General features: G+C 35.6%; 1 protein-coding gene across 8 annotated transcripts in view; it reads right to left on the reverse strand.

Annotated features, from left to right (window-relative positions):
- Window positions 1-24,844, reverse strand: part of HFM1 (helicase for meiosis 1) — an 89,472-nt gene that overhangs the window by 12,397 nt on the left and 52,231 nt on the right. For 7 of the 8 annotated variants that reach the window (XM_019661769.1, XM_019661765.1, XM_019661764.1 and 4 more), the window contains 11 exons: window positions 20,832-20,929; window positions 20,616-20,747; window positions 15,906-15,991; window positions 15,610-15,693; window positions 15,323-15,480; window positions 13,484-13,587; window positions 12,889-13,035; window positions 3,444-3,524; window positions 3,090-3,205; window positions 1,905-1,984; window positions 796-899 (listed from right to left, as the gene is read on the reverse strand). In XM_019661769.1, coding sequence (XP_019517314.1) covers window positions 796-899; window positions 1,905-1,984; window positions 3,090-3,205; window positions 3,444-3,524; window positions 12,889-13,035; window positions 13,484-13,587; window positions 15,323-15,480; window positions 15,610-15,693; window positions 15,906-15,991; window positions 20,616-20,747; window positions 20,832-20,929 — 1,190 coding nt within the window. The remainder of the gene's footprint in view (window positions 1-795; window positions 900-1,904; window positions 1,985-3,089; window positions 3,206-3,443; window positions 3,525-12,888; window positions 13,036-13,483; window positions 13,588-15,322; window positions 15,481-15,609; window positions 15,694-15,905; window positions 15,992-20,615; window positions 20,748-20,831; window positions 20,930-24,844) is intronic. The other variant, XM_019661767.1, reaches the window with a different exon arrangement.

A 24,844-nucleotide genomic window follows, 5' to 3' on the forward strand; every position in this document is an offset into this window, starting at 1 on the left:
GAACTAGACACAACGCTGAAAAATTTATATGCATTATCACATTAATTTAATGACAGACACAGATAAAAAGCAAATCTAAATTACACACCAGCTATATCCTCCAAACTAGGTTATATTCTTATATTAACATAGAAATTGTGAGAATCATAGGTTTTAGAGTTGTTAAAGGTCACCCAATTTAATCCCTTAATTTTAAAGATAAGACTAAGGTCCATGTATGATATGGGGGTGGGGCAAAGTGGGGCGGCGGATTGGGGGAGGGGAATTGTCACTTTGAGGGGTAAAAAGTATAACTATTGCACTGTGTTGTACAGCTAAAACTAATTTAAAAAAATGTTTATTTCACAATGAAAAATGAAAAAAGACTAAGACCCAAAGAGATTAAATAGTTTTTCCAAGGTAACACAACTATTGTGTAAAATTGGACTAATTTTACAAACACAGAATTATTTTAAATAATTCTAAAGATATATAAAAGTACTAGAGTCCAGAATTTTAATACCTTTTCTACACAAAGATCCCTTATTTTCTCATCTTTTTCTCACAATACCTTTAAATAAAAACAGTTAACACTATGTAGGGAAGAGTTTTTTTTAATCTCTGCCAGACCCAGCAGGACCATTCTAAAATAACAAACCCAAAGAATGTCAAATTGGTTAAAAAACGCAAGAGAAAAATATTGCCAAGTTAATAATCATAATAATTTCAGATGTTGGCTTTTCAATAACGTTATTTGTCAGTCCAAAATAATGATAAATCATATTCTCTCTCAAGTCAACATCAACAGTAACTTACTTTTGTCTTGATATTCAGATGATTCTTGTTGAACATTTGCACAGACTTCATGCTGATCCTTCTGTTCCATTATAGATAATTCAGGTATGTTTAAATGGTCTGACCTTTATAAAGATAAATGAAATCATAAAAAATGTTAAAATATATTAAAATTAATCTGACTTTGAAAACTACTTAGTTGTATAAATGAAAAAATAGTACATTCATTCACTCTTCACTCTGTATTTCTATGATAAGTTACACCAGCATAGGTAGTAAAGGGTAAAATGTAGGTGTTTAATGGAAGCAACGGATCCTTAGTCATCTTTACATGCCTCAATATGTAGATATCTGCTATCTGGGTATAGCCTTAAAAATCTATTGCTAATGTTACTTTCTGTTAGATAACAAAAGCTAGGATCTCTTGAAGTAGTGTTGCCATCTGTTCTGATTGGTCAGTGGCTGTTTTATATGAGTTATTAAATCATCCCTGCATATAAAATTTTCTTATTTGGAAGGGAAATGACATATACTATTGCCTTCTAGGAATCATAATATAGGTAAAGAATGCTGAGTTGTCATTTACGGCCTTCTGTTTATTAACCAGGAATATGAGCTTCAGTTATTTCATCTACAAAATGGGATAAAAATACCTTATTTTATGAGCCAGGCTGTTGTTAAGGGCAAAATATATAATACATAAGATATAAAAGTAAAAATTTTTAATTATAAAGTGTTTATAAATCTGAGGTATTATCAATATAGAGCGGGTCCCTAAATGGATCAGGCTTGGTACACCAACACGAATTCTCTTTTTAAAGTATACTCTTGTCACCTGTTAAGTTTAGAAGACAGAGAGAACCTGAGGGCACGACATAGAGGATGAATAGTTCCCAGCAGAGAGATTATTCACTGAATGTTAAAATATTCTATAACTGTAGAGTTCTAAGTGAATTTAGGGTATGAAAGATAACAAAACTTTTATGATGTCATTACTTCATTATGGAACCAAATGATTACTGTGATTTGAAGGTAGCTAGTGACAACCTTTCTCTGAATAAATGATTATTTGGAGGAACAGAGAGTTTATGATGAATATTTTACTTTGGATATTAACATTATATTTGTACCTTGATATACTGGGAAGAGAAGGTTTTGGTGTGAAACCAAATTCTTTAAGGTCCACACTGTGAGATTTATTCATTTGCATCTATTAATGAAAAAAAAAAAAAACAAGGTCAGCTACCAATTTTACATCAATACCTTTTAACAAATGAGCCAAACAGCAGAATTCCTGCTAGTATGCAAAGTTCAAAAACCAATTGATTATGAGAAACCCAGTCTAGCTCTCAACTCAAATCTCCTTCTCAAGCCCTTCTTAATGTTGAGATTCTTCAGGGTTTTTTATTAGGCTTTCTTCTCTTCTCACTCTACACATTCTCAATCAATGATCTCATTTACTCCCATGGCTTCAATTATCAGCTACATGTGAATGACTCTCAAATCCATATTTCTAGCTTAGCTCTCTCTCCTGGTTTTCAAACAGTTATATCCAACTATAAGCTCTATGAAGATTAGGACTAAAACTGTCTTATTCATCACTGTATCTTAGCACCTATTACAGCAGTTGGCATATTCTTGGTGCTCAATGACTATGGGAGGAAAGAAAAAAATAATATGGAATAAATACAGAAGAAAGGAAGGAAGGAAAAATAAGAGCTGCTAAAAATTTTTATCTCCAAGAACATGGCAGTCATTTCAAACTGCATGCCTCTCCGTTTCCCAATATTCCCTTGTTTTTAGTCTCATGACTTAGAATCTTCATTCTCATACAATTCCTAGAAAAAAACAGCCATTCTGCCATTTTCTTGGCTCTCTTCTGTGGCCTCATCAATTATTTTACTGCCCAAACAGTAGAACTCCCATTCCTTCATCACTTGGAAGGGAGGCTCTCACTCAGTGCTCATCTAGGTGGCAGAGAGGGAGCCAGGAAACGGCAAGAGTTTCTAGTTTCAATTGCTGAACCAAGCCAAGCTACACATCCCTCTTCACTTCCCTCTTCTTTGGGGGTGAAAAAAAAAGTCTAATGAGGGAAGGGGCTGTATAACTATGTCCCAAAAGTGGATTTATAGATTGATTATTAAGAACTATAATACCTTTTCCTTTAGAAACAGTATTATGGATAATGCTCATGTTCCTAGTCAAGGTCTCAAGTAACTCTAGAGTACACTGTGGACACCCACCTAATTGATACAGGACAAAGAAATATTTATATACATTTAATTATAGAACAAGGGGAAAATGTTAAAACTAACCTTGAAACGTTTAACTGGAGGAAGAGAAGAAACAGCATTCCTGTTTCTTAAATCAGATAAATACGAAGAAATTGTTGACTCTTTCATTTCCGACTTCTGTGCAACTCCAGTTTTACCTACAAAAAGAAATTCTAGATTCTTTAGGTTCAGCTTTAGACATTGTTCATATAAAGCCAAATTTATTCAAAATTTCTAATCTAATATTTACTTTATGTTGCCCACAATAGAAAGAAAATTACTTGTTATAAGCTATATAATATAAGTATCACACATAGATAATTAGGATGTCATTAGCATTTATCAAAGACGTTTCAATTTTTAAAACCTAAAATAAACTTGTTTTATGGAACTCACAGCAGTCATGTCCACATGTATGTTTATTTTTACAATGGTGATTACATTCTCGGTTCCCAGGTTTTTTGCAGGCAGTCATTCCTAAGTAAGAAAAGAAAAACAAACTTATTTTTACTACATCTATTATTATAAATTAATATAATTAATTCTTATCCACTCTTTTTCCTTTCAGACAATACAAAAAGATTGATTTTTCACACTTCTTCCAATATTAACCCATTTAACATGTAAATTAAAAAAGATACTTCTGATAACAGTTAGTGCCTGCCTCGCTATTAGCCCCATTGTTTTTCAGGAGTATCAAGCCTCCTATAACCTTCTCTTAACTTCCCTGGTATAAGTAGAGTCAAATATAGCAGAATATCAGTAACTCTTGTCCTGAATGAGGTAAGATTGAGGGTGGAGTTTTGAAACTTTTCTGTTGTTTTATACTTAAGCCTGAAGAACATGGAAAGAAGCAAACCTCATGGCATTTTGATGGCATCACTGACAGCTGCTAGTTGATGGAACAACACATATATTTAATAAATGTTAGAAATAACTGTTTTAGGGATATAAAAATTTGCTATATAAATTCATAGAAAGGGAAAATTGCTTCCAGCTTGATCCCCCCCAAGCTAGAATTAATATATCTAAACATGTAGTTTATTCTTCATTTATTGTATTTTCTTTTTTTATTTATTATTTTTTTAAAGATTTTTATTGGGGAATTGGGGGATGGGAACAGTGCTGGGGAATTGGGGGGAGGGGAACAGGCAAGTTGCTGTCCTTTTGTTCTTTAGTCCAGTTGTGGAGGACGTTGCTTCACTGGCCCAAGTTGGCACCATCATTGCGCTCTTCCTGGGTGAGGCATATCAGTCGCCGGCTTCTGAAAGGCCGCTCACGCTGGCTGCTGGCTACACACAGTAGCCCATGGCAGCCCACTGCAACAGGGGCTGCACCCTATGCCGCCGCTGGCGACTCTCGGCAGCCCAGCTCCAGGTTGAGCTGTTGTTCAGCCTCTTAGCTGCAGAGGGCAGTGTCACTGGCCCTCATATGTGGGATCCGAACCAGGGCCCTCTGGTGTCCCAAGCCAGCTCTTAACCAACGCGTCACTCAGCCGGTCCTCATTTATTGTATTTTAAGCAGTCTTTTTTCTTTTTTTTTAAAAAGATTTTATTGAGGCATTGGGGAAGGGGAACAGACAAGTTGCTGTCCTTTTGCTTTTCAGTCTAGTTGTGGAGGACGCCGCTTCACTGGCCCATGTTGGTATTATCATTGTGCTCTTCCTGGGTGAGGCAGATCGGTCGCCGGCCACTGGACTGCTGCTCATGGTGGCTCACGGCAGCTCACGCCGGCTGCCAGCCATTCATGGTAGCTCATGGCAGCCCACTGCAGCCTCACTGCAGCCTACACCATCACTGGTGACTCATGGCAGCCCAGCTCCAGGTTGAGCTGTTGTTCATCATCTTAGCTGTAGAGTGTGCAGCGTCACTGGACCTAATGTGGGATCTAAACTGGGGCCCTGATGCTCAGAGCTGGCGTCCCAAGCCAACTCTTAACCAACGTGCCACTCGACCGGCCCAAGCAGGCTTTTTCTTGATCTTAGCTCTCACTAGTAACAAGGGGGAAGGGAGAAATATTTGAACTGGTCCTTAAGGGATCTGGACACGAGATGAGGATCAGGGGAAAATGTTCCAGGTAAAGGCAGCAAATTTCAGACAGTAGACATGGAAATCAGTTTATTTTTGCTGGAGCATAGATTTTTTTTTTTTTTTAGCTGAGCCATCCTGCTGCCTATTGGCAGCTCAGTGGCAGCTCAGCTCGGGCTGGGCATCGAACCACTGTTGCTCAGAGCTTGCACTCTTGAGCGAGCTCTTAACCAACTGAGCCACTTGGCTGGCCCTGGAGCATAGATTTTTAAGTGAAACAGAAGTGTTGTAGATAACGAAGAGCTCTGAAAATCTTTACAACCTTTCTTGGTCTTTTACTCTTCATTTTCAGTGCTGTTGCTCAATCAACGTTTTTCAAGGCAGGGCACATCTAGATGATGATAATACTGTATGTGTTTAACACTCTGGGGTAAATGGATAATGCTGCCCACCATATGAGGCAACTGGCTAGATGTCTTGAGGGCTGTGCCGATTGATGTATTGGGTATTAATAAAGTAATAAAACATCACTGGCAGCTGGAAGCTGACAGCTGAACCACAGTGTTCACAATTGATCATAAACAACTTTGGAAGAGTATAAACAACACTCAGAAAAGGCCAGAATGTGACTGTAATAGAAGACAGAGATAAGACTAAGGTACATTTATTTCTGAAACTAGAAACAAGGACACTCAGGAACCACAAAAATAACTAAACATCCCCCTCTTCTGGCTAACACAAATGACTACTATTTCTTTAATCCTCCCATCTCCAAGATATACCAAAATATCTAATACTCCACTTTCTGGGAGTACCCAATGTAGAATTGACCTCTGCTTTCTCTAAATCCAACTAAGAATCACCCAGCACAAGCTGAAACCCTAAAATAAGCTCCTCTCAACTCCAAGATGACTCACAATTCGGCCAGTGTTGTGCTCTCCTTTGCTGCAGCAAGTTAAAAAATACCTAACTGTCCTCAAATTACAGGTGTGCTCCCAGTGGTCTTAGGCTAAAAGGTTTTGACATACTTTGCAAGGTGTGCCATGACTTACCGATTGAGAAGTTTTGCTCCAGTTCATAATCTCATCCCTTATTTAGTTACCTGATTTCCTTGAATTCAGTCCTACCATGCTACAATTTATTCTATGCCCTGTTTCTTAATCCTTCTACAAGTTCAACTGATCATATGCCCACTTAGAAACATTAGTTACTTCCTGCTGTCAACAAAACTAATTCCATATTTAATGTCCTCCACAATATCTAGCCTCCCTTTCTAACACCCATATTATCCTTACGTCCATCAAAACACATTCACTTGCCATTATTCAAATAGTCCCAAGCCTTTCTATTATCGTTGATATTTCCTCTTGTCTTGGAAGACCCTCATTTCTTTGTCTATCAGAAGCCTATTAACTTCCAAGGCCAACTCAAATGGCACCGCCATCGTGGAGATCTATCTTGCTACCTCATCTCTCTCCTTTGTGCCCTTATGTCTTTTTGTCCCTCTCTGCTTACTATATGTTGCCTTGTACTTAATGTACTTGCGTGGAAAACACAGTGGGGAAGCATAGGTTGCCCTAAGCTAGAGTTACAAACCATGAGTTCTAATATGGGCTCTCATATGTAAAAAACAGATTAAAAATAATACCCATTTTGTTTACCTCACAGAGATAAGATAAAATTATGTGAAAGCATTTTTAAATTAAATGATAAACTAATACATTAGTGCAGATATCATCTCCACTATTACATTAATTAAAGATTATACAAGTAATTACAAAATTAAAATAGTTCTGAGTGCTCTGAGAGGCGCACAATGCTATTCAACCAACTGTGCTGGTCAGGAATGTCTTAGAAGGCTTCCCTATGGAAGTGAAATTGGGCTGGGGACTGAAGAAAGAGTGGGAGTTAACAAGGCAGAGATACGAGAAAGGGTGTTTCAGGCAGAGGGGACAGCATGTGCAGAAGCTCTAGGACAAGTGGAAGCATAGCACGCTGAGAAACAAGTGTACAAGATGAGTCGGTAGTGGTAGAAAGGTCAATCAGCCTATGTATGTAGGGAAACAGCTCTACCATGGCACCCTGGCAACTGCATGTCTCTACATGGGCCACATAGGCAAGGCTCAGCTATTACCAAAATGCCCTTTGATTCTCCTTGGGACATGTCAAGAGAGGCAGTCTTGCGAGGAGTTAAAGGCCACTTCTCCTGTCTCCTCAGCTTGCAGGAGGCTCCCTATCTTGCATGAGGCTGCCTCCTAGTTCCAGTCCAGAATAGGACTTTTCACCTTGCCCCTTTCAGGTACAGCTGCAGGCTATGACACTGCTTAGCGATAGCTGAGAGTTGGCTCCTCAAATACAAAGCAACCGTACTAATAAAAAATTTTAAAAACAAAAAAAATAAATAAAGTAAAAACAAAAAAATCCCAAAGCAACCCACCATTCATGTCATCTGGCCCCTCTAGTTCAGTGTCATCTTATGGGATTATGGATGCAAGCAGCTAATACCATGCTGATCTTGTTTTGCTGTCTGTAAGTAACAAACTGTCTAAATCCATTTGGGTCTCGTGTGTCCTTCCAGGCAATTCTATGGAGGTGAAGCAAGACTACACAGCAGCTGCCTCCCCACTGCTGCCTGGGGACTGACTGACCATGTGACAGTATGGAACCCTGTAGGAGATGTTAATGATTTGGATTTTTTATTCTAAGAGTTATGGGGAGCCACTGAAATGTTTTAATAAAAGAGGGGACATAACTGAATTTGCATTTTGAAAAAACCAATCTATGGAGTCTAGTAAGGAGAATGGATTTGAGAGTGGGTGCAAGAAAACTAGTTAAGAAATGAATGTAGTTGGTTAAGTAAGAAAATGAAAGTAACAGTCTAAGTGGTGGTAGTAGTAGATAGAGTCAAAGAGAATGGACTGATTTGAGAGATATATAGAAGGTAAAAATGTATTTTATGCAGCATCAAGTGGAGTGCTTTCTTGAGCAGCATATTGTCTTACTGCCTTCCTTTTAGTATAGCAATATCTACCTTAAGTTTAAGTTCATTCAATGTTTCAAAGGTAAAAACAAATATGTATATGTGAGCACTTCACCCACTTATTCCCCCCTCATTGATATCTCCTTTCTTGAGCCCTCCATCTTCCACCTAATGCAATCTAGGCCTGTACTATAGTTGTCATCTTGGAACTTCCTTTTATTAAGCTCCTAGACTGAAGCCATGATTCCTGATTCTTTGACTTTTTCTTTCTTGGTTAACTGCTTTGTTTTATTGTGCTTATTCTCAAATTGCCTCAGAAAGGACATGTGAGAATTCAACTTTCTGAATCCTTGAATGTATTAAGATATCTTTATTTTACTTTCATGCTTAATAGTTTTGCTGGGTATAAAACACAGGGTTGAAAATCATTTACCCCAGGATTTTTAAGTTCATTATCTTCTAGCATCCAGTGTTGCTGATAAAAATACTAACAGAACTTCGATTTTTGTTCCTTAGATGCATTTATGATTTTCTCTTTATCCATGATGTTCTGACAAGTTGCAATTATTCCTCCTTTGTAGATCTCTCATTCATCCTAACTAGCACTAAGTAAACCTTTTTGATGTACAGATTTATGTCTTACTTCAAGTCTAGATAATTTTCTAAAATTATTTCTTCTGATTCATTTCTTCTCTCCTTCTGGAACTCTTATTATCAGCTATGAGACTCCTACATTACTCCCTTTGTCTCTTTCATTTTCTCCTTGCCTTTTTGCTTTCATTTAGATTGTACTGACTATTTTTCTGGCCTTCCAGATAAGCTATTTTGTTTTTTCCAATCACAGTTTTCACTTCCCTGTACTCAGTCTCATTTTTAATTGTTTTTTTTTATGTCACCCTATTCTGTTTTATAGTTGCACTTTAATCTTTAATTTCCCTGAAGTTACTAATTAGTTTATATTACATCTTATTACATTCCTGAATTATCCTGTTGCTCCTTCATCCACCTTCTGTTTACTTATTTTGGGCTTTCTTTCACATGTTCTAGATTTTCCTCAAATGTCTCTTCATCCTTGTTTAGGCAACCAAGGCAGTCCTATTCTATTTCCATTTAACAGATGAGAAAATTGATTCATACAGAGGTTAAGTAACTTGTTCAAGACTATGCAGATAGTAAATAGTAAATTTGAGATTCTAATTCAGGCAGTTTAATTCCAAAGCCTTATCTCTCAACCACCCTACCTCCCTAGTTACACTAGCTGCCTAATTCTCCCCCAAGTAATGCATTTAACTTATTTAGGAAAGGAATCTATTGTTTTTGGGTGGCAAGACTAGAAGAAAATGCCTTGCAGGTTGTTGTTTTGCAATAAGGGATAAGGAGTTGCTTTCTCCTTTAATCCAAGGACTTGTAATAAATGCATTTCTAAAAATTACCACAAGATGGTGCACAATGACTATACACATTTGTTCCCAGTGTTGAAAACTAATTAGGATCTGGGACTCTTAATTTTAAAGATTCTGAGGACTTCCAAAATTTTCAAGTCTTGTCAGGAATTAGGACTGTGTACAAGTTTGTTTACAGAATACTAACATATGGATATTACCAAAGTGACAAAAACTTTTCACTACATTTCTGTTAGAAATAGCACTTAGAAAATATTAAGTGCTCTTCCACCCCCGACTCCACCTCTACATTCTGCAAATTGTCTGAATTGGTCTTATTAACAAGTATAAGATTACAGAGATTGATAATTGGAAAAATAGGTTATCAGAGAAAATTGACCTAAGTAAGCCGTACTCTTAGGTATACTTTAATGTTAACAGATATCATACTCCATCACTATCATAGCTTGAAATGCATACATTTTCATATATGTTTTTTAAAGTTCGTAGTTCCAAGTATTTAAAGTAAAACAGATATATTACTGTTAATTAGAAATGTATTTAAGGAAAATATTTATAATTAGGTTAATGAAATCAATAATGGCTAGTGGAGCAAGGGTCAATTGCTTAAAAACATCCAGGAAAAAAACTGAAAATAGCAGGCATGTCTGACACAATTAACTTCACATCCTAATTATAAATTCAAATAATTTGGTCTGTGCATAAGCTGCTGAAGTTAATATTGCTAAAAGAATATTACTTTGACTTCTGCAGTTCCTGATTTATGTTAATCATAGATTTATGTGCTTTATATTTTTACTTTTTAACTGAGAGTATCTCTGTTTAATTTTTTATCAAATATTATACTATAATTTTGTTATCTATTTATTGAATCACACTAAAGTCCTTGACTTTGCAATCTAATGTATGTATACCAAAGAGCAAAACGAAAACAGACTGCCTTTTGACTAGTATTTAAATGTGCACACTTCCAAAGTGCCTGGGCACTGTTTCCATCCTTGTATTCTTCAAGTACATTACATTTTCATACTCTGAATGGCATAGCAAATAAATTTCTTAATGTCAATCAATTTTCTTCAAATTAAAACCCATATGTCCCACTGAGAATGCAAATTTAAAGGATAAGAAGTTTAAATGCCTAAACCTCATATATTAAGAGGAAATTGGCTTTAGTAAATATTGCTGGTCTTCCACAGAAGTTGCACCAATTTATATTTACATTAGTGATTAAGATTAGTGGCTATAACACAGCCTCATCAATACTTGGTATTTTCTTTTCCATTTAACTCCTTTCAGAGGTTGTAGAGTGATCTAATTACAAATTAATGTATATTAAATACCCTTTCATATATTTTTTTAAGATTTTATTGGGGAGTTGGGGGAGCGGAACAGCGTTGGGGGATTGGGGAAGGGGAACAGACAAGTTGCTGTCCTTTTGTAATTCAGTCTAGTTGTGGAGGGTGTTGCTTCACTGGCCCATGTTGGTATTATCATTGCACTCTTCCCAGGTGAGGCAGTCATTCCCCGGCCATTGGACGGCCGCTCATGAAAGCTCATGCCCGCAGCAGCCCCACTACAGCCTACGCCAACGCCAGCGACTCATGGCAGCCCAGCTCCAGGTTGGGCTATTGTTCACCATCTTAGCTGTGGAGGGCGCAGCATCACTGACCCTCACGTAGGATCCAAACCGGGGCTCTGATGCTCAGAGCTGGCGTCCCAAGCCAACTCCTAACCAATGTGCCACTGGGCTGGCCCCATATGTTCTTGACTGTTTGGATATCCTCTTTTTTGAAGTGTCTGTTCAATCTTGTGCCCATTTTTCTATAACTTATCTTTTTCTTATAGACACAGGAGTTCTTTATATATTATGTGTAATAGTTATTTGCCAGTGTATTAGTTTGCTCTGGCTGCCATAATAAGGTACCACCGACTAAGTGGTTTAAACAACAGAAATTTATTTTCTCATAATTCTAGAGGGTACAGTTCCAAGACCCAGGTGTCAACAGGGTTGGTTTTTCTTTCCTTGGCTTATGGATGGTTATCTCTCCCTGTGTCTTTACATGGTCTTCCCTGTGTGTGTTTGTGTCCCAACTTCCTCTTCTTAAAAAGATATCAGTCATGTTGGATTAGGGCCCCACTCTAATTACCTCATTTTAACTTAATTACCTCTTTATAGACTCTATATCCAAATACCATCACATTCTGAGGTACTGGAGGTTAGGACTTCAACATATGGACACAATTCATCCCATAACAAGCCAGGTTTATGTATTGTAACATTTTTCTCATACTCTGTGGTTGCCTTTCTCTCTCTTAATGGTGTCTTTTAATGAACAGAAGTTTTTAATTTTAACATGGTCAAATACATCAAATGTTTTTCTTAGAACTTTTGTGTCCATTTAAGAAATCTATCTATTCCAAAGTCTTAAAGATCTGTTTTTATTTCTAAAGGTTTTATTGTTTTCCTTTCACATTTAAATCAGCCATATATTTGGCAGTAAGTTTTGCATAGGGTATGAGGACAGAGTCAAGATGCTATTTTTTCACTATGGACATCCACCTGATTCAGCACCATTTTTTAAAACCACCTTTCTTTCTCCACTGCATGATACTGTCACATTTGTCATGACACTGTCACTTTTGTCGTGACACTGATTTTGTCACCTGTGACTGAATATCTGTAGGTCCATTTCTGGACTCTAATCTATTTCATTGGTTAATGTATCTATCCTACGCCTACATCACATTCTCTTAATATCTACTGTTTAATAACAGGTCCTGATATCTAGTAAAGTAAGTTGTCCAGTTATGTTTTCTTTTTTTCAAGTTTATCTTGACTATTCTTGCTCTTTTGAATTTTCCCATGAGTTTTATAATCAGTGTACTGTTTTAAAAAAAATGCTGCTGGGATTGGGATTGCATTGAATCTAAAGATTTATTTGGATAGAATTGACATCTTTATAATACTGACTCTTTTAATCTTTAAAATGGTATATCCCTCAGTTAATTATGTTTTCCTTAACTTCCTTGCAATAATGATTTCTAGTTTTCATGTAGTGATATTGCTTATTTGTTGCTACTGTATTACTAAGTATTTGGAATTTCTGATGCTATTTTAAGTGATATTTTTAAAATTATGATTTCTATCTTTTTTGTTGGCATATATACAATTGATATTGAAATTGAAATTCATACCATAAAATCCACCCTTTTAAAGTATACTATGTTTTTAGTATATTCCCAAGGTTGTACAACCATCACCATACTCCAATTCCAGAACATTGTCATCACCACATAAAGAAATCATATACCTATTAGAAGTTACATTTCATTCTATCTCCGGCCCCTGGCAACCAATAATCTAATCTATACACTTCCTCATAGCCATATCTTTGCTTTAATGCAAACTAGGAATAAATATAGCTGTTTACCTTTATTTGGTCCTGCTACAGTTGATTTGTCTGAAAGTTTAGAATGGGAAATCTCTGTTTCTGATTTTGTTTGTATAACAATTTGATTTCCAAACCTCTTGGGTCCTAAGTAAAAAACTGTAAATTTCCGCTGAATATCAAGTCCAACTGGAAAGAGGAAAAAAGTATACAAGTGATTATTGAAATAATATAAATCCATACATGAGACCATTTATTTGTTTTTATATCTCTTATAGTTTTATGTCTTTTTGAACTGAAAGAGCTAATAAGTCCAGGAAATAAAAATGCAAAGAAAAGTTTAAAAATGAAAATTTATGCATTATTATAGAAATCAATGTTTCCACAATAATTTAACTATCTTAGAAAATAAAATACCTAAAAATGAACACATAAAATTTTAATTTTGTTATCCTAGTCCATGCTCTTTTACATATCTAAATACATAAAATTTCCTTTAAATGATTTATATTATTTAAATAAATTACTTTTGCCCAATATCATTTACTTATATTATTGTTCTGTTTCAGCATAAAGAAAATAATTTTTAAATGATATATTCTTTACATTTATGTCTTTATTACTTCCATGAACTTACCATATTCAGAACTAATTAGATTTATGCTAATATCTTCAGATTTAAGAGCTCTCTTCACATCAATCTTTTTAGCCCAATTTCCAGCTTTTAGCAAAACAGAATCCCTGAAAAAGAGTAATACCTCATTTAATTAATGATCTGAACACTATATGAAATAATATATTAATCTTCAAGAGCTGATTGATCCTAAAATAGGTCCTACCTGGTAGTAAACTGAAGTCAGTACTGAAAACTACTTTCCTTAGATTCTTAGAAGAGGAAATGGATGTCAATGGAACTACTACGACCATAATTTTCTTACCTATACATTGACCCAACAGTTGATTCCAAGTTGCACTGACTCATTACAAGCCCAACTGAATATATAGTTGCCATCAATAACCCATGAGCTTGCCCCTAAATCACTACCACTTTAAAATGGTATACATAAGTTGTATGACTTTCTGAGAACTTCAATAGTATCTTTAAAATTGATACAAAATAATTTGTATCTAATAACATCATAAACAAATCAACAACCAATTTTGTGACTGAACTTATTTTAGTCTCATATAGTCAGGGCTGTCATTAGATTTAGTTGTCACAGAAAATAAAGATTTGTACAATAATATATTCTCTATAATTGTGCCATGGCTAGTTACCAGTAAAATGGATATTTTATCAATTCCCTTTAGGAACCTTGCATGGGACATTTTAGGAAGGTATCTTCTAGTACACCGTCAACAATTAGGAGATTCCCATTTCAGAGTCACTGCCATTCTTAAATTTACAGGTACACACAGTAATATGGTTAAAAGCATAGGCTCTGGAGTTAGAATGCTTGGGTTCAAATCTAGATTTTAAACTACCTATATGACCTTGAACAAAATGATTAAACACTCATGGTCTAAATTTCTTCCTCTATAAAATGTAAATAAATAATTGCACCTATCTCCTATGACAGATGCTTCAATTAAATACCTGGAACCTACTAAGTGCTCAAAAAATATTAGCTATAGCTATAACTGACATCCTTAGAGTTTGCTTATGACATCCTGGAAAAAAAATAATAGTATTAACAAAAAAGCTGAAGTAAAAATTATAGAATGGCATGCTAGAGAACTAGGTGTAAGGGAAGTACCACCTTTATTTTTTTTAAATTTTGTTTATAAACCTTTATTTATTTATTTTTAAATTTTATTGTTAGTTTCAGGTGTATAGAACAATGCAATAGTTATCCTTTTCACTCTCACAAAGTAACAACACCCCTCCCCCCATCTACTGCCCTCTCACCCCCGATATCACGCTTATCTATTGCAATTCCATTAACTCCATTCCCACTCTCTACTCCATGTCCCGTGACTATATGTATATATAATTATAGTTGACATACATTATTATTCAACAAGTACCTTTATATACTTGATCTGGTTGGCTGGATCCTACAATTGAGCTATAGTAGTTTGTTAGATTTAAATTTGGAAATAGAAGATATATTTTGAAGTGAGAGGGAGGAAGATTACAATCAAAGAGTAGTAAGGTCATGGATAACTGGAAAAAAAGCAACAAAATAAGAAAGTTCAGCAGCTACTCCTAAAGGTCATCTATTCACTTGTTTGAAACCATGGTGATAAATTTTATACTTTGTTCATTAGAGTACTAAATATAACAATCTAAAACAACAATGTAACCCAATGTTAATATCTATAATAGACAAATAGAGAAACTATGCCCTTATAGTGTCAGGAAAATGGAATTTAATTAATCCCACAGTGATTATATTACATTTTTTTCTCAGTAGAATTTATCTTTTTACAGTATATGTTTAGAAATAAAATCAAGTAGAAATTTTACACTTACATAATTTTGTGCTTAAAAACCAGTTGATTATCTGCATCACCTACGATTAAGGTAACATAGTGAGAATCTGGTGCTGTTCTTTTAGTTTGCAGCTGTTCAAAGTTTCTTAATATAATGGTCACTAATATTTCCGCCATGGTATCACTATATCTTGCAATCTTTAAAAAAGGATAGGCATAAAAAGTATTAAAAATAACCTTTCTACTCATCCTCAGCTCCAAGTCAGCTATGGAAAGCATTATTCCTGAAACAACAATTGAAATATCTAAAAAACAGAAAATATTTACCTGTTCCACTTCAAGTTCATATTTTGGAAGATACATCACTGTGTCTTTTATCTGAGTTCCAAAAGGCGGATGTCTATTTAAAATCTAAAGACATTTATATCATTATATTTTTACCACAACACTAAAATTCTTTTAGTAAAATATTTTTTAGAATTAATAGTTTTAATAATGCTATTACTTAAAACTTAAGATTATGAGGAGGAAAACAATTTTTAATAGAAATAAAGACAGAAAAGTTAAGCTTTAGAGTTTAGATAGAATATAGGTACCAATAGGAATAAGTGAATATCAAATACCAATTCAAGTTCCCTTGCATCTGCTTCTTCTATTTTTTTAAAGGAAGTCAAACCTGCATTTACCATTGCATTTGACAATGTTATACCTGTGGAAAATTAATCAAATAGCAGTTTTTAAATGATCCATTTTGAACTAAGTCCATACTTATTTACATTAGTAAAAAAAATTGTTACAGATTGAGACTAGCAACAAATTTTAAAAAGTTTTTTTAAAAGTTTTCAGTTGAATTGGACTGTGACATTATTCAATTGTTCATATTTTCTTTTTCAAACTAAAACATGCATTTGATTTATAAAATCTTTGGTCCACATGAAGACTCAACCCTTAGTTTTATCATACGTCATCCATAGAGCAAGTACCAAGAGACACTTACTGTTATACTTGTGTTTAAAAAAAGATGACATGGTTCAGGAATGGGAATATTGCTTCATGAAGCTATGGCATATTGACCATATCTGTCTTAGAGTTCTGTTTCTGTACCTAAATCAGAGATTGTTATTTTTCTGCCTAGAATTTCCAACGCCTTTCCATTGCATTTAGAATAAAATGGTAACTTCCTCACTGTGGCCAAACTCCCTTACCTATATGACTTGACCAGAGCCTACCTCACCCATCTAATTTCCTACCTAATTTTCCTCTTGATAAATACTCTCCAGCTACACTGCTTTAATTTTGTTCCTTAAATATATCAAGTTCACTTCCATCTTTGGATATTTGCCTTTTCTTTATGCTTTAAGAAACTGAAATCTAAAATTCTTACACTCATATAAATGAATTTAATCAAATCCCAAAATAGAAAATATTATCAGAAGTATAAAAGCCTAAAATATTAACACTCTGTCTACGGCACATATATTACTGGTGATGATATGACACTCCTATTTCCTTACTCATGTCTATTCTTTCCTGGGAATTTCTCTTACTCATTCTTTGTTTTAAAATAATTTTTATTTTTCAATTACAGTTGACATACAATATTATATCAGTTTCAGGTGTATAACATAGTGTTTAGATATTTATATAACTTACAAAATGATCACCTTGTTAAGTCTAGTACCCATCTGATACCATGCAGTTATTATAATATTATTGACTATATATTCCCTATGCTGTACTTCACATTCCTGTCACTGTTTTTATAACTAGCAATTTGTACTTCTTAATCCCTTTCCCTTTTTTGACCCATACCCCAACACCCTCCCATCTGGCAACCAACTGTTCTCTGTATCTATGAGTTTGTTTTGTTGGTTTGTGTATTTTGGTTTTTAGATTCCACATATAAGTGAAATCATATGGTATTTGCCTTTCTCTGTCTGACTTATTTTCCTTAGCATAATACCCTCCAGTTTCATCCATGTTGTCACAAGTGACAAGGTTTCCTTCTTTTTAATGGCTGAGTAATATTCCATTGTATATATGTACTACATCTTTAACCATTCATCTATCAATTGGCACTTAGGTTGCTTCCATATCTTGGCTATTGTAAATAATGCTGCAATGAATACAGGGATGCATATGTCTTTATGAATGAGTGTTTTGGGTTTCTTTGTTTAAATACCCAGAACTGGAATTGCTGGGTTCTTCTTTATCTCATTACAGCCTTTGTTTTAAAGCCTGTTTTGTCTGATACAAGTCTTGCTACTCCAGCTTACTTGTTGTTTCTATTTGCATGAAATATCTTTTTCCATCTCTTTACTTTCAGTCTGCATCTTTCAATCTGAAGTGAGTCTTTTGTAAGCAGCATATATATGGGACTTGTTTTATTCTCCATTCAGCCACCCTACATATTTTGATAGGAGCATTTACTCCATTTAAATTAATTATTGACAGGTATGCAGTTATTGCCATTTTGTTATTCTTTTTTTTCATTTATTTTTTATTCTTCTCAAAAAAGTCCCTTTAACATTTCTCACAAAAGCAGTTTGGTGGTAATAAACACCTTTAGCTTTTTTCCTGTCTAGGGAGTTCTTGATCTGTCCTATTCTAAATGATAGTCTTGCTGGATACAGTAATTTGGTTGTAGGTCCTTGCTTTTCATCTCTTTGAATATTTTATGCCAATCCATTCTAACCTGCAAAGTTTCTGGTGAGAAATCAGCTGACAGTCTTATGGGAGCTCCCTTGTAGGTAACTGCCTTTTTATTGCTGCTTTTAAGATTCTCTCTTTGTCTTTAACCTTTAGCATTTTAATTATGATGTGTCTTGGTGTGGGCCTCTTTGAGTTAATCTAGTTTGGAACTCTCTGAGCTTCCCCAACTTGTATATCTACTTCCTTCACCAGGTTAGGGAAGTTTTCCATCATTATTTCTTCAAATAGGTTTCTAATTCCTTTCACTCTCTCCTCCCTGTTTGGTACCCCTATGATGCAAATGTTGGTACATTTGATGTTGTCCTAGAGGCCCCTTAAACTACCCTCATTTTAAAATTTCTTTTCCTTTTGCTGTTCTGATTGGGTGTTTACTGTGTCTTGAAAATCGCTGATTCAATCCTCTGCTTCATCTAATCTACTGTTGAGTCCCTCTAATGTATTCTTCATTTCAATTATTGTATTCTTCTTTTTATAGTTTCTATCTCCACTTTTATGTTTCCTATCTCTTTGTTGAAATTCTTGCTAAATCATCTACTCTTCTCCTAAGTTCATTGAGCATCCTTATAATCAGTGTTTTGAGCTCTGCAGCTGGTAGAATGCTTGTCTCCATTTTGTTTAGTCCTTTTTCTGGAATGTTCTGTTCTTTCATTTGGGACATATTTCTTTGTCTCCTCATTTGCCTTCCTGTGTTTGTTTCTATGTATTAGGTAGGGCTGCTACATCTCTACTACATCTTAGTAGAATGGCCTTATGTAGGTATCTTGTGGGGCCAGGTGGCACAGTCTCCCTGGTCACCTGATCAGGGTGCTCCAGGTGTGTCCCTTGTGTGGGTTGTGTGTGCTCTCCTGTTGTAGTTGAGCCTTGATTGCTGTTGGCATGTCAATAGGAGGGATTGACTCTCAGGCAGATTTGCTATGAGGAATGGCCATGACTACAACAGACGGACTGTAATTCAGGGGTTGACCATATCAAGCAGGATTCACTTTAGTGGGGTTCTGGTGCCTGTGGAGTCTGTTCTTTGGGTGTGCCATTTGCAGAGGAGACTGGGTGGTGCTCTAGTGTGGTCTGAAGCTGGCCACCAAGTGTGTTGGTTCTGGGGCATCTTGGAAGGAACTCTGGTGCAGGCCAAGGTCAGCTGCTGCCTGTGCCCGGCCTGGGGCCACCTGGTATAAGCTACAATGTGATCTGCAGAAGGTTGATGTGGTCATGGAGTAGACAAGCACAGACTCTTACTGATTCTTAAGACACACTCCTAGTATTCATAATTCCTTAATGTTCATTTCCATTTACCCCCAAAACTTCTCATGAATTTTAATTTTTTTAGTTTACCAACATTGTTGAAAATTAATATGTTCTCTTTATTTCTTTCCTGATGCTTTATAAGCACTTAGATTTGCATTTTTGTTCGATTCTTTCACTTTTTTATTATGTGAATTTTGCTCCACAATATTTGCTTCTTTCTGTTCAGCTGTATTGATTAGTATGAAAAACATGTTAGTGTTTGGCAATTTGGAAGGTACAGAATTCAACTAATGCCCAGATTGACAATATTCTATTATACAAAGTCAGAAAGACTGGCTTTTTCAAGTATAATAAAAATAATTTAATCTAATATCAATTTTTCTGTAAATTGATATTTCCTAAATGTTGTATGGAACCTCCTTTGTAATTCAGAATTCTTGTCTCTGTGGGATGGGTGTGGCATTTGGCCCACTGATGTAAAGGTGAACCTTTACATCAGGAATCTTTCCTCTACTTTGACCTTACTTTCATCAGCCAATCCCCACCTTCATTCCAGTTCCCAAGACTGGTCAGCCCTCAGCCCCTCACTGATATCAAACTTCAAGGAAATAAACAGTAGGAGATCTTTGTTCTAAGGAATAATAAAACAATCCCTAATAACCCTTATATGATTTTTTAGTGTCCCCAAGATGCATATAAAATCATAAAGCTAACAAGATTGTAAGCCATGGGATAACAACTCTCTTTTTAGAGTTCTGGCTAACAAAGAAGGAGTAGGGTCACAAAGTCAAAAGCACCAAACTGGAAAACCCTAGAAAGCTTTAGTCATATCCTAGTTTTTGTAAGTGTCACCCTCTAGAGTTTTTCACTTCACACCCTGAGCTAGATCCCAATAGACAGGAAATAATCTTTTGTCTGTAAAATCTCTACGAAGATTAGTACAATATCATACTGTTATTAAAAATAAAATAGTTAAGATACAAATAAGTGACATAATTTTCTGTAATGAATTAGGAATGGCCAGGACTGTTAGCTCTGTACCTTGTTACTGAGATCAAAACAGTCATAAAAGTGGAAGACAGAGCAACACACAGTTACCTAATTGCTAAAACAAAATTTTACTCTTAGATTGAAAAGAAATTAAAAAATAAGAGCATTAAGTTGTATTAGGTTTCCCAACTGATTTCAAAGGCAATCCTATAAGCCAGAGTAAATAAAAATCAGGTTTTCAAGACAAGTAAAGTACAGTGCTTCATTTAGGCTTACCAACGTGGTTTTTGCTTAAAAGTCTATAATCATCTTAGAACACTTTTCCTAACAGTGAAATACAAAATAAATTGCAGATATCAACAAACTGCCTGCCTATATTCAGTACCTACCAATTTTTTCCAGCTGTTTGGATACATGCAGAGAGTTTTCCCAAAGTCTACATCTAAAACATTTAGCTAAAATCAAACTGTTCAATAGTACAGCAAACTTCTCGTCTTGAAGAGCCACAAAATCTGCCAACCCTAAAAAAAAAACGTTTCCAATATTAAATCTAGTATACTAGTTTACTGAAAAAATATTGAAAATCCATTAATACTGTAACATACATCTTGTAATTCGTGAGCCACTTCTGAAAATCTTCGCGGTATCTTGTGTCAAAGCAAAGTCTTGTATGGGAATGCATCCCAGCTGAGCCTGAATAAGACTGGGGGAAATATGAAATTTCATTATTTCCTTTAAAAAAATTATCTCACAGTATTTGACATCACTGACTGAAGTATCTCTTCTTAAAATTCTTCTCTGCCTTGGTTTCTGTGACACTACATAATTCTCTATCTTATATCATTATTGTTGCAAGTCATTATGACTTTTTCCCTATCTCCAAAAGTTCAAGTCTCATTTCTCTACTCTTCTTTATTCACCTCTTTTTCTCTCAAAAATCTCATTTCTTCTCAACACTTTCATTATCATCTCTAGGTTGATAAATTTCAAATGCTTACAGGGCACTCTCATTTAGACTGTTTCTTTAATCTCAACACATCAAACATTTTTGTCATATTATTCTCCAATACAGTTCTGTCTTTGGATTTTACTATATATAAGCATTATAGAAAAACAATACAATTTGTATAATCAACAAATATTTATTAAGTGCCTATGAATAACAAGCACAGCATTAGGTGCTGAGGATTCTGTTCAACATATGAAGGTTGGTAGTATATTAGCTGATTATTGGAAATCAGCAGTTGTTTGGCTATATAATTTAATGGGTGGGTGATAAAAGGGGAGAAACGGAGCTATCTACCATCTACTGTGCCTACTATAGACAGGTTCTTTGCTACCTGTTTCTCCTGTTTACTTTTATAGCCAGAAACTGATATACAAATCACTCTGTGGAAGTAAAATTATTAGATTCCCTTGTATTACGCTCTTGGGGGGGGTGTCTCTTGGTAAGGCCCAAAATGGTCAGATGTACAGAAAGAATGGGTAGAATAGTTATATTTCACTGTTTCATTTTAGCAGATGATATGTAAAAACAGAAAGAAGCAACCAACTCACTTCTTAGAATGGGTACATATAGCTAAAACTATAGACTACTTCTTTTGGCTAGTAAAAATTATTTTATATAATATATTAAGAAATGGTTTTAAAGTTATGTGGTTTATTAACCAAGAAAAACTGATGGAAAAGTGTGGGTAGGGTGCTTTCGAGTGCTGGATAAATTAAACTCCTTGTGAAGCTACCCTGGAATGTACAAATGCAGAGTATATACAAAATTACTAGAGTGAAAAATAAGACTTTTGAAGAATTTATATTTAACAGCAATATGTCTATTAATAAATGGGACACTTTTTTAACATCAGAAACCTTATTACAAGAAGCAGTAACAAAACAGGAATGGGAAGGAGAATAGGGATTTATTCCAATAGATACAGAACCTTGGCAGGGCTGTCTCTGTTCACCAGATAAAGCTAGCCTGAGCATGTCCTTAGTAGAAATAGAAGTCTCACAATCTCAGGTGAGGTGACATCTCTTCCACTTCAAATAATGGGAGTAGAATTGCATGGGAATTAAGTAATGACTAAATCAGGGTTATTGTAAGGATTAAATTAAATAAGGTACTGACCCAGTTTAGATTAGGTTCAACCATGACCAGACTATAGTGGCTTAAATACAAATGGTTTATTTTTTTATGTAAAAGCATTCCAGAGTTAGAAAGTCCAGGGCTTGGCATGGTGGTCTTATACATAACCAGAGACCCAGGATCCTCCTACATTTTTTTTTTAAGATTTTTATTGGGTAATTGGGGGGATGGGAACAGTGATGGGGAATTGGGGGAAGGGGAACAGACAAGTTGCTGTCGTTTTGTTCTTCAATCTAGTTGTGGAGGACGCTGCTTCACTGGCCCAAGTTGGCACCATCATTGCGCTCTTCCCTGGCGAGGCAGATCAGTCGCCGGCTTCTGGACGGCCGCTCACTGCAGCTGCTGGCCGCTCACGCTGGCTGCTGGCTACACACGGTAGCCCATGGCAACCCACTGCCACAGGGACTGCAGCCTACACCGTTGCCAGCGACTCACGGCAGCCCAGCTCCAGGTTGAGCTGTTGTTCAGCATCTTGGCTGTGGAGGGCAGTGTCACTGGCCCTCATATGTGGGATCCGAACCGGGGCCCTCTGGCATCCCAAGCGAGTTCTTAACCATCGCGCCACTCGGCCGGCCCCCTCCTACATTTTTACTCTACCATGTATGGCTTCCATTTTTAGGCTATCTCATGGTCTAAGATGGCTGTTGGGGCTTCAGCTATTACACATTCACTCCACGCAGCATATTGGAGAAAGATGAGGGTCTGGGGATGAGAAATGATGCCCTGTTTACCAAGTAAGTCTATTTCCTGATGAAAAATACAAGTCTCCATATTAAGAGGGTCACCAGAGTACTGTGCAAAAAGTAAGCACACACCTACATCTTCATGTTGAAATTTCCTAACACAGATAAAGAGAAATTATTTTAATATTCCAAGGAGGAAACAAAAGATTATTAATAAAAGGACTGAAAATGGATTGAATCACCAAGAACAGATGCAAGAAGGACAGTATCAAATGTTAACCAAAGAAGAGATTCAGGCTATAATAAAGAATAAAAGGCATTTATTTGAGCAAAAGGATTGCAATCTGAGAGATGCAGATTCAGGTAGCAACCCAAACTGCACTCTGGAGAAAAGAAAGGTAGGGTTTATAAAGGCAATACCCTCACAATTGAATTATTTCATGCAAATGAAGGGTTGCTGGCTAGTTTAACAGGGATTGGTTAGTTCTAATATGCCAATGAAGGAAACGAAAACTACAAGGAAAGAAGTCCGTATGTGTCCATGCAGCAGTTGTTCCAGGATATTTATGGCATCAGGTGTTTATGGCTAGGCCTTGAGCTGAATTTAGCAACATGTTTAGCAACTTAATAGCATCTCTAAGAACTGAGACACAAGATGTGTATAGGCCCACTACCTTAAGTCTCCTGGCTCTATTATAAGTGACTCCCTTAGCAATGTTTATTCCATTTTATTCTCTCCATTATCACAAAGAAAGTACTGAAGGATGATTTAGCTAAACTCATTCAAATAAGAGGGGCAAAATATATTTCAGGCTTACAAAATCTCGGAAAATTCCTTTAGAGTGTACCCAGAGGAAAAACTATGTATCTAAGGAAAAGGAAGACAGGGATTCTAAAGAGTAGAAAGTAAGCAAAGAAATCAGTGTAAACATTTTAGGTTAAATCTATCATTTTTAATGCACAGTAAAATATTTTAAAATTAACAATCTGGAACTAAAATCCCAGATAATCTGAACATGGGAGAGAGCAAGAGGCAGGAGAAGAGTGAAAATATGATAAAGTCTTGGTCTCACATGGGGAAGTTTTAAAATGTTCATTTTTCTATACAGGCATACCTCATTTTATTGTACTTTGCAGATGTTGCATTTTTTTACAAATTGAAGGTAAGACCCTCAACCAGCAAAAAGATTACAACTAGCTGAAGGCTCAGATAATGGAGAGCATTTCTAAAAATAAAGTATTTTTTAATTAAGGTATGTACATTTTTTAGACATAATGCTATTGCACAGTTAATAGACTGTAATATAGTATAAACATAATTTTTATATGCACTGAGAAAACAAAATATTCATGACTCACTTTATTGTGATATTCACTTTATTGCAGTGATCTAGAACTGAACTTGCAATATCTCTGAGGTACGCTCATAATCATTGGTAGAAAAATATATATCTACATATGCAATGTAAAATATTAAAGGAAGAGCTAGCTAGAAGAACAGCAGCAATGAAAACTTGATATATCCAAAAAAGAGCAAAATAAGTCAAAGAGAAAAAGTCGAGAACCATATGATTTCACTGATATGTGGGATATAAAACTGAAAGCAACAAAAAAACAAGAGAAATAAACAAAGAAACAAAAACTCATAGACACAGACATAGTTTAGTGGTTACCACAGGGTAAGGAAGGAGGGGAGTGGTGGATGAGGGTAAATGAGATCAAATATATGGTGATGGAAGGAAAACTGACTTTGGGTGGCCAACACACAATGTGATATATAGATGATGTATTA

The sequence above is a fragment of the Hipposideros armiger genome, unplaced genomic scaffold (genome assembly GCF_001890085.2).
Source record: "Hipposideros armiger isolate ML-2016 unplaced genomic scaffold, ASM189008v1 scaffold_361, whole genome shotgun sequence".
NCBI lineage: Eukaryota > Metazoa > Chordata > Mammalia > Chiroptera > Hipposideridae > Hipposideros > Hipposideros armiger.